Below are 10,404 nucleotides of genomic sequence, written 5' to 3'. Positions count from 1 at the left end.
TATTCTAAGTAGGCCTGTGCAAAGTGGCTAGTATTCGCTTCGGATTCAGGCGATTTAGGAGACAGTATTCGATTTGGTGATTCAAATTACTGTCCCAGATTGATTCATCTGAATCTGATTTGGAGATTTGGCCACCACTGAATCAGCCGCATCCCTGAATCAAACAGGCCTTTCCTCCTCCTGCTCTCCCAGCTCTGTCAATGGCTGCTCCACCCAGCCCCAGCATCCCCACTCTTTAAAAAAAAAAAAAGCCCCACACTCACTGGTTTCTGCAAGGTGGTGAGGTGTTCCCCGCTGCCGCCCACTACCCCGCACTGCATGGGGGGCTCTGCCACGAGCCTCCATAAGCCCCGATGGCCACTGCAGCAACTGGTGAGTGCGGGGCTTTTTTTTCTTTTTTTTTTAAAGCGCCAAGACACTGGGTCCAGGTGGGGCAGCCATTGATGGTGCTAGGAGAGCGGGCGGGGGATGGGGCCTTATGGCAGAGCCCCCCCACACAGTGCGGGGCAGTGGGGTGCAGCAAGGATTGCCCCCCCTTCCTGACAAGATCTGATGAGTGTGGGGCTTTTTTTTGTTTTGTTTAAAGAGCCAGGATGCTGTGGTCAGACAGGGCAGCCATTGACAAGGCTGGGAGAGCGGGCAGGGGTTGGGGGGCACTCAGGGAGGCTGGGGGAGCAGGCAGGAGATGGGGCCTGGTGGGGGTTCCCCCCATAGTCCCCTGCCCCCTTCTTCAACCCTTTCCCCTGCCCCCTACTTACCAGCAAATAGTCTGGGTCCAGCTCCCTGTGGCAGTGAGCGGGGACTGCCCAAATCTTTCCAAAGCCCTCTAAATCTTTTCCGAATTGATTTGGAGAGCTTCGAATCGATTTGGACCTTTTTATCGGTCTCTCGATTCAATTCAGATTTGGAGATTTGGCCGCCAAATCGGGTCGAATCTCTTCCAAATCAAATCAGCATCCAAAGCTTTGTACAGCCCTAATTCTTAGCAAACCCACACTAACTGGTTGCATCTACACAAGCAGTTAATGCACAGAAATAAACTCCAGTGCAGTTTGTGCCAGAGTCAGCTGCTCTCAGGCACAGCATTCACTTGTGTGCCCAGGATCACAGTGCTTTGAGCCAGGGTGGAGCACCCCTTGGCTGGCAGGGATCCTGGGGTGGGCGGTAAGCCCCGGGCTCCAGATGACAGCATCAGATGACGGAGGAGCTGGCTGGGGCATGAGGCTGCTACAGTGTGGGAGTAACTGGCAGGCAGCCTCAGCACTTAAGCACCATTTTGCCACAGCCAGCCCATCACAGTCTTCACATGTGTTTGAGTGCACTTAAGTACTCCACCATAGGACTGTTTCCAACAGTACTATCCTATGGAAGAGTTAATTTACTGCACCTTAATACTGGTGCATAGGGGGACTGTGGCACTTTACTGGTGAGCTAATTAGTCAACTCTGCAGTAAAGCGTACATGTAGATGCACCCACTGAGCATCAGTTAATGACATAAACCTGTTAAAAGAATGCTAGAAGCTGAACGAAGTGAGGACCTATCAAAACAAAAAACTCATGCCAAATAGATGCTGAATGTTGTGTAGGTGAATAGGTTGACCCCAAACCCAGATGACATCTGCACTGGCCAGCCCAGTTATAGAATTTCAGAAGCCCTCCACTGGGCTCTCTCCAATTTTTTTCATGGGGGGCCCAAAACCGACCACAGTTTTGGGCCCCCTACTTTTCCTTGTTGAGTTTAGTCTGACAGATTGTGGATCATTTCTCCAGTCTATCCAGGTGATTCTGGATCCTAGCCCTTCACCCCAGCATGTTGGCAGCCCCAGCCAGCTTACTGCCATCTGCAGTTTTGTTTCTCAAAACAATGCAAGTATGCAAAAAGACCTAAGAACATAAAAAATGCTCGAATCGTCTAGCCCAATCTCTTACACCATAGTGGCAGAGAGTAGATAGTGAAGGGGGATCGTCTTTTTGAGGGGCTAACCAGAATAATCAGCGATGAGAAATGTAAGTCAAACTTCTGGTTTCCTCTGTAGTAGCTATACTGTCTAGGTTCTGTATTGGCTGACTCTGGTCCCTCAGACAGAGAAGCAGGAAGAAATTAGTTTAGCTCAGGCCTGGATGTTTTCAGTTAGTTCATTAACAAATGACACAAATCAGTTTGCTTAGTCTCCCACCTGGTCTGCCAAGTGGAAGTCTCTTAAGTCACAAATGAACTGAGTTTATGAGCCTCTTCACCGAAAAAATCTAATGGCCTGTCTGCCCCACTACACTGAAGATTGGGCGCTGCCCAAATTAATACCAAAGTACATGTTGAGAGGAGAGGGGACGTGGGCACAGCTCCTGCCCACACTTCTCTGGCTGTAGGCAATGCTTTCGGTGTTTCAATTTCATGAGTACTAGATGTTACTCCTAAAAATATAACTAAAAGTGAATCATAAAGACCCACAGTAAATGAGAGTTCTCTAAATCACCTTGATGGCAGTCTGTCAAGGCGTGGGTTTAAAGTTCAGAAGTAGACCTTATATCAAACGTATCTCTTAGATATGATAAGCATCTCCAGAAAGAAGCTGCCATGCATAAAGAAAGAGGATATGAACCATGGGCCACATTGTCAATCTGAGGCAAATTTGTCATAGTGAATGACATGATTTGACATGGAGTCAAAAAGGACAAAGAATCTGAGATATAGTTATTTTTAATTAAAGCAGCGTATTGTAAAATGTGATGCAGCTGGTTGTTCTGACTTAAATATAAGCATCTCACCTTTTAATTTTCTGTCTCTCAGAAGCAGAACTCTGATATGGGACAACAGCTCTTCTCCCATTAGGAAATAAAACAGTGGGGACCACTTAAGTGTGCTTGGCTTTGCAGCTTTAAATGGCCTTTATTACCATAGCCATAAATAGCAAACCGCCCCAAATATTACAGGATTTTTGTTGGCTTTGACCAATGAAGTAGAACAAGACCTCTGAATACCCCATTAGTTCCAGTGCTGTGCTTTGACGACTTTGCATCAGCAGCTCTTTTTCTATATAAGTCACTAGCCTCACCCGTGTCTCTTAACAAATACCGTTGACAGGCACCATTGCAATTTTTCTGCATGTTCTGACAGTTTAATTCAGTACCTCCTGGCTAAGCAGCTAGAGCCTGAGGGGGTAATTCAGCACCTTGGCATCACACTGCTGCAATTAAAATAATTAAGGGAGTTGGGATGGGCTTGCAGAGCTTTCCTTCTTCTGCAGCTTTGTACAGAGAGAGCACTTTCCTATCCCCTCATGGAATGAATACAGGATCTTCCTTTAGAATAGATGACAATGGAATTTATTAACACTGTTTACTAGCAGCTACTGTATCACTTTGCATTTTCACTCAGCGTGCTTCCTCCATGACTCCTCATCCCCTCCTTGTGTTTGACAGCGTTTCTTTTCCTAAATACCGGGGGGCCAAATCCTGTACATCTTCAGTGCAACTCCTTTCTTGTGGCTAACGTCAGGAAATCATTTTGCTCCATGATTGCGTGCAAAGCATTTCCTTTGGGGTATTTATTAGAGACAATTGAGCATCCTTTGTTTCTTAAATATAAATGTCCAAACCACTAGCTTTCTGTGGACTGAAGAGAGATATAAAGAATGAACAAAAGAAAAACTCTTTTAGTATTTCAGATAGGCCATAAAGTGACAAGCAGAAGGGAAAGAGCGATTTTTTTGTTTGTTTGTTTGTTTGTACGTTGCTGAAAAACCTGCCTTAAAAGTATTTTGATTTTAATTTGTATACATTTAAAACAGAAACAGTTCACCTACCCATAGTCTTACATATGTATGCGCACACATACTTTATAAATATATATATATATATAGAGAGAGAGAGAGAGAGAGAGAGAGAGAGAGAGAGAGAGAGAGAGAGAGAGCTCTATATCTCTCATATTTATAAGGTTTGTATACTAGTTACCTGTACATTTCAGGGGTGAATCTTTGCCCTATTGAAGTCAATGGCAAAACTCATGGTTACACTTTTGTGTCCGAAGTCCACCCCATACGAAACATGAGTGAACTCCTTTCTTAACATGTGGTGAGGGCTATTTGAAAGGAAGTGAGATAAATATCTGCAATTGGGAGTGAGCAGAAATATTCTGTTTCATGTTATATGCCACTTAAATTAGCTGAGCTGAACAATATACAGGTATATCACGCACTAATCAGGGCATTCTTGTAGGCACTTACAGGATGTGTACCTGATGCAGCCTTTCCCAAGATAGCCCAAATCAAGCTCAAAAATGCTATTTGTGTGTTTTGTCAGGCACTGAACCATTACTCATGCCGGTGGAAAAATAGTCTGAGGTGTCACAAATAGTTTGAGGCGACACTGTTCCAAGGCAGGTCTGCAGTACAAGCGATGGCCACAAGTTTTCCACCACTCAAAAATTGAGTCTTGGAGTATCCAGATTGTGCATCAACTAATACACTAAAATTGAGTCTGAGAAAAGAGTAGCTGAAAATAATGTTGAATATTATTTCGTTTGGCCTTCCATGATCCATTCCCTTTATTATGCACTCTCTTTAGGCACAAGTTGCCATTGGTACCCATATTCTCTCCCCTTTCTTTAGGCTATTTTTCTTTTCATTTCCTGCTAGATTTACTCTTGTGCCTCTGATTTGGACGAGCACTTTAATAAAGGTCTGGGAAGGTCTCAAGCTCACAGCCAGCAGGTTTTTTGCTTTCCTCAGGGGCTATGGCCAGGTTAGCTTGGAGGGTGGTACTGTCCTATTGAGTTACTTGCCACATCTGACTAGCACGTGCCAGCGTAAGTTAATGAGGGAGAAAGAATGAGACAGGTTTGTACTGTGGTTCTTGGCACCAGCATGGTGTCATCTGGCTGGTTTCTTGCAGTCCCACATACATGGCAAGGGAAAGGCTTCTTGGAGACGCTTTGGAAGTCAAGCCTCATCCGTTCTTCAGATGAGAAAGGAGGAAGTGAGGGATCTGGGCCTGGCACAGATCTCTTGACTGTTTTGCAGGGGTGGTGTACCACTTGCTTCCTCTTCATGGCTGTGCCCTCTCTATATATTGCCTGTGCACTGTGCTGTGCTTACCTTTCTAAGTAGTCGGTGTAGGGAGAAGTGGGCTGGCAGTTCCTCACCACCACAGATCTCTTAGGCGCCCTCTACACATTACAGGTATCATACCATTAACTGGTTAAATTGCACAGTTACCTTGAGTAATGTACCTATCACGCCGTAAAAAGCTCCAACCAGCTCTAAAGTTAGACGTTGCAAATGTGTACTAACAGTATAGCTGGTTGCTGTGGAACTTGAATTCAGTAACAAGACCCTGCGTGTGTCCCCTATCAGCTGGGGCTCCCAGCCCAGGATCTCCCTGTACTGGCAGTAAGGTGCAGTGGGATCTAATACAGGATTCCACAATCATGACTCCAGCCATGCATATGTGGCATGGCAGGAGGTGCGATTGTGTGGATCATGCATTAGATGCCATCACACCTTTACCTGCCTGTGTAAGGGGTCCCTTAAGTTGCAGTTCCTAAAAATGGGCTACCTTTAATTTAACAAATCTTAGCGTGTGGTATTGAAATCACTAATTTTAGCTGCAATTAATTGGTCACATGCATTAACTGAGTCACATGCAGTGTAATGTTGGCATGCATACAGCATAAGCAAAGGTGTGTACAGATTTGGAAATGCCTGATTTTATAACCTGGGCCCTGATTTCATCTGTAATAATAGCTAAGTAATACTTAAATGTCGATAAAGCCTTACGGAGTCCTTCATCCAGGTATAGATGAAAGGTGTGATTGCTTATTATTTGTTACTATTACTCTTTCCAGGTTAGTGAAATCATGAGTAATATTTCTGTTCTGACTGGGGTCAAAAAAAAGTATGTTGCTAACCAGCTATAACCAGGGCCCATTATAAATACCATTTTCCTCTCTTTTGTGTACACGTGTGATCATCCTTTTCTCTCAGAAGCTATAGTGAAATGGGAAATATGATTTGCTCCACAGTGTTTACATTGACATTTCATTATGCCCACTAATCTTCAAATTTGGTATTATCCAATATTTTTCAGTAATTTCCTTTTTACATCATTGACACTCATCATTGAAGTTCTTGATAACAGTTGCAACTGGTTTGTACCTTTCTTTCGCCAGTCTATGATAAAGAATATTTCTTGGTTCAGTCTGGGTGATGACTTGCTGTAAATTTGATCCGGTTCATTACTTTGCCCTCAGCTGATGTTGAAAGTTAGTCAGCATATTAAGGCGATAGTATAATACCGTAGCCTCCTCGCAGTGTTAGAGGATATACAGCTATAACTCTCTTTCATGCTATAGGTGGGGCTGTTTGCAGGAAATCTGTGCATACCGGTGTGGGTATATGCTTTAGTTAGATTTTCTTTTTCTCTTGAAAAAAGGTGTAGTTAGAAAATATTAATTTGGAGTTTCACCTATTTTGACAGTCACATCTTTTGCCCATTTCCTGTGTACTGAGAACCCTCCGTAGCATCAGTTAACAACACAGTGGAAAGAACTGCAGTCATCCTGCCATACTCACACTGTGCCTTTCCTGTACAACGTGTCTCTTGCTTCCAGGAAGGCTCCTGTAACTTTAAAAAAAGATTTCACAAAGAATATACCTCCAGTAGCTAAGCTGAAATAAGAATGTCTCACGAGTTTAATGGATCAAACAGCAGTGATGGGTTTTATGGCTCCTTTTCACTTTAGGGCAAAGGGAAGAGAGAGCAGGGCAGGTTGGTTTTAAATTCAAGGATTTATGTTGTTAATCCTCCTGGCTAATTATAATTTATGGGAACCTGATAAATTAATATGCAGTTGCTATTCAAAAGCAGAGAATAGTGTAAGGCAGGCATAAACAAGTCTTGTTCATTTTTAATTTATTTCCACCAATGGAGAATATTAAATAAAACGAACACTGGGGCATTTCACAGGAAGTTTCGTTTTCATTATTTATCTCTAGATTTATGGACTTCATATACCAATTTTCCAAACATTTTTCCCCTGTGAAACAAATAATGATGTAACTTCTAGCAAATTGACTACCATTTAAGAGCCAAAGTTTTACTGTTCTTTCTCAAGTAAATATTGTGAGCATTGCAAGAAGGAGAAGAGGAGAAACGTTTATTGGCTCTTTTTTAATGCTGTGAATTTTAGCATTCATTAAGGTGAGGGGTTGACAACAGTAGCACTGTGCATATTTCTCTCTGCAGCTCAGTGAATGTGCCTAAGTCCTGACTGGCAAACTACCAGCCCTGGGCTCTCTCTCTAGCAGAAATTGCTAGGGTCCTGAAGAGGCAGGGTGTGCGGTGTAAATGTAATTTTAGTGTGTAAAAAAATCGCAAAGAGAACCCTTATAGCTCTGAAGCCAAAACCACGAAAACTTCCAAAAACAAGGTGCAACATGTGCAATGCTGACTTTAAGCTTAAAAATCCTGGTTATTAATTGTATCCATAGGGATGTTTTCCCTCATACTTTCTGCCTGTATACAGCAAACCAAAAAAACAATCAGTATGACCCAAGATAGGAAGAAATACTCTTGTTGTAAAACTTGTAGTCTGTCAGTAGTATTAAGCAGCACTTTTGTGAACCTAGGCCAGTCTGTAAGGAGGAGGAAAAGAAACATCATGTCAGCATGTGCCATCTTGGATGCAGAGAAAATACTTGAGCAGTGATTAAATATATGCTCCTGCAAAGTTAATGCTCTGGTTTCTCTCAACACCCTCTTAATTGCTTCTAATCAATGCAATATAATGCTTTTGTGCAGGCTCACACCAGTAATGTGTAACAAGGTTGTATTGTATGAAAGAATGCTGCACTGCCAAATGCACAATGCTTTAGTTACACCAGTATTATACGAAAGGTTAATACTGTACACAGAAAACCCAGTTTCATTAACTTCTTCGGTGTCCATAACCCCTGTCTCCAGCAATGTCTTAGACAATATCAAGTACATCTGGCTACAGATGTCTCGTTCCTGAATACATTGGATATCCCATGACAAATTGGCTTTATGTTTTGCTAGGTGGAGATTAGAGGTTATAGGTCCATTGCCCAGATTTTGAGAATAGTGAAGTCTGTAATTAGTGTGTGTTTGGCTAAACCGAGCTCTGGAGAAACCAGTGGTTTGGCCCTTTAAAAAAAATCTATTTTTCTTGCATCATGAGCAGCCTGCACAATTCTGTGTTCACATCGGGTAAGGTTAATTGTGCTCCCTGGTCATTTGCATGGGCTTTTCTTGTAGGACGAGGGGAAGCTTCTTCCAAATAAATAGGTTCATGCATATCTGGATTTGGAAGGACCTCTCGGGTGCTTTAAGTCATGTGTCCTCTGATTTTGTAAGGATTCTAGTAAACCGTATGCAGGCGTAATGTCCTTGGGTCAACTTGCCTAAAGCACCTAAGTGACTTAAGAGCCGGTCTCACATCCAAAAGCTTTAAGACCTAGTCCGCCACAGAAAAAGACAGCCAAGGCACTTATCCTGGGACAGCGCTCTCAGCACAACCTCAAAGACACAGCCTCCAAGAGAAGAAAGTACTTTTTAGCAGTTGTGCAGTTTTCCAAACAAAATAAGCGTTTGCCAGCATAACTGTTTCTGCAGCAGGGCAGCATAGAAATTCTGCAAAACGATATGTTCAAAGCCAGCATTATTATGCTGACAGCCCCTGTAGGGCTCTGTTGTTGCTTGCTTGCTGTTTGGTCGGTTTGTGCTTTTTGGTTTGGCTCGGCTCGGGTTGCTTTGGTTCTTCCTAATTTTTAAATTGGGCTTCCAGCGTGGCAAGCTTAGCACTGCCGAGTTCCCCAAAATTAGATTTTCCGTAGAAAAGATGGCAGCAATTTATCACGGAAGGAAATCTTCCCTGTGCAGCATTATTCTACAGTGGAGCAAGTATCATCCTATGATATAAAGTTGTGAGTGGACTTAGGATTAGGAAAGTGCCAGTGCTTCATTTCACTTTTGATTGAGGAGATAAAGTAAAGGCATCTTCAGGTATATGCTGGCCTACAGTATTTTGAGGGGGGGGGTTAGGTCTGTTTCTAAGGACACTTACATGTACTTCATAAAATTGGTATTAAAAATATGTAGTACACATAAAATATAAGGTAAGCACAGAAACTATCCCATTCCACAACTCTAGGATTAAATGAAGTACTTTAGTATTGGATTTCTATGGTAAAATTACTACAAATATGCTGAGTATTAGGGAAGCTTTGTTGCTGCAGCAGGAGTAGAATAATCGGGCAGAAAATAAGAGGGGTGGAGCTTAGCCTTGAACTGAAACATGATTGGTCCAATTCTGCAGACAGTATGCCCGGGGAGAAAGGAAACCCATAAAATTATTAGCAGACAAAATAGAGGTCAGCTGGGTTTGGCCAGTCCTCTGCTAGCTATAAAAATTAGAGTGAGCAACAGCTATGGCCAACCAAGGGTTTTAGTTTAAGCGTCAAGCTATCCCCTAAGCAATTCTGGTTTAAGGTAAAAAAGTCAGTCAGTGAATTATGAGACACGGGCCATGCCGTAGCTACCGGTGAAATACAAACCCTGAAGGAAAATGCTTCCAGTAGTTTTGGACCTTGTCCTTTTTAGTTGAACATTTAGAGTACTCTGTGCCATAAAGGGTCTTACAGACTTGACAAAGTGTACCAGATGCGCAAATATTTCAGATGAAGTAAATACGTATTGTGAAACGGAGGATGGTATTTACTCAAGAAACTGTAGGAGTTCTTGGTGATAAATGTTTCTACTGGAGTTCCTAGGTAAATAAGGAGCCTGCAGAACAAAAACCTTAAGTGCCCAGCAAAACAGTCCGAGGCTGTTAGGACAGAGTTCATACTATCATATCAGAGGATGAACATTTTGGATGAAATTTGGGATAATTAATGTTGATCAAAATTGAGTTCCACTCCCAAAACCAGGCATTGTCCATGAACCTTTGGATTTTCTACCCTGACGTTGTTCACTGGTCTGACTTGTATGTCCAACTTCTGGGGCAGTTTAAGCTGTGCCTTGCGATGAATTGATAATAGAGCCTATTTCCCCCTCCTCCTTTTCAGCTCCCATTTCCCGTCCCAATCATTATAATGAGCGAGACTCATGTTGCTGAATTCCATTATGTGTAAGTTACACAAAATAGGCATGCAAATCTAATACGATTTTTCCCCTGTAGAATTAACATGAAAATCTAGCCTAAATGGTTAATGTGGCATAACTCGTGCATGAATAGAGTTCTGTGCTGTCTAAACTATGTAAGTAAATACCTCTGTTGAAAACGTATGACATTTATTTAATGTAACATTTTTAAAGGACTTTTTGAACCTTCCAACATGAATCAAACACTCTGAGCAAATTGGGGGGGGGGGGGGGGGGGGGCA

At 42.6% G+C, this 10,404-nt stretch overlaps 1 protein-coding gene across 6 annotated transcripts in view; it reads left to right on the top strand.

The window, feature by feature from the left end:
- Positions 1–10,404, top strand: part of WWOX (WW domain containing oxidoreductase) — a 795,240-nt gene that overhangs the window by 704,061 nt on the left and 80,775 nt on the right. Inside the window, exon 7 of one of the 6 annotated variants that reach the window (XM_019505511.1) lies at positions 6,476–6,944. The exons of the other annotated variants lie outside the window; for them this stretch is intronic. Within the exon in view, the coding sequence (XP_019361056.1) occupies positions 6,476–6,529 (54 nt within the window). The 3' untranslated portion in view covers positions 6,530–6,944. Of the gene's footprint in view, positions 1–6,475; positions 6,945–10,404 lie in introns of those variants that run through there. 6 annotated transcript variants of the gene reach the window in all.

Source organism: Gavialis gangeticus, unplaced genomic scaffold (assembly GCF_001723915.1).
Source record: "Gavialis gangeticus isolate Ggan-Ray unplaced genomic scaffold, GavGan_comp1, whole genome shotgun sequence".
Taxonomy (NCBI): Eukaryota; Metazoa; Chordata; order Crocodylia; family Gavialidae; genus Gavialis; species Gavialis gangeticus.
Note: the sequence above shows the minus strand (reverse complement) of the source record. Positions and strands in the feature narration are given on the sequence as shown.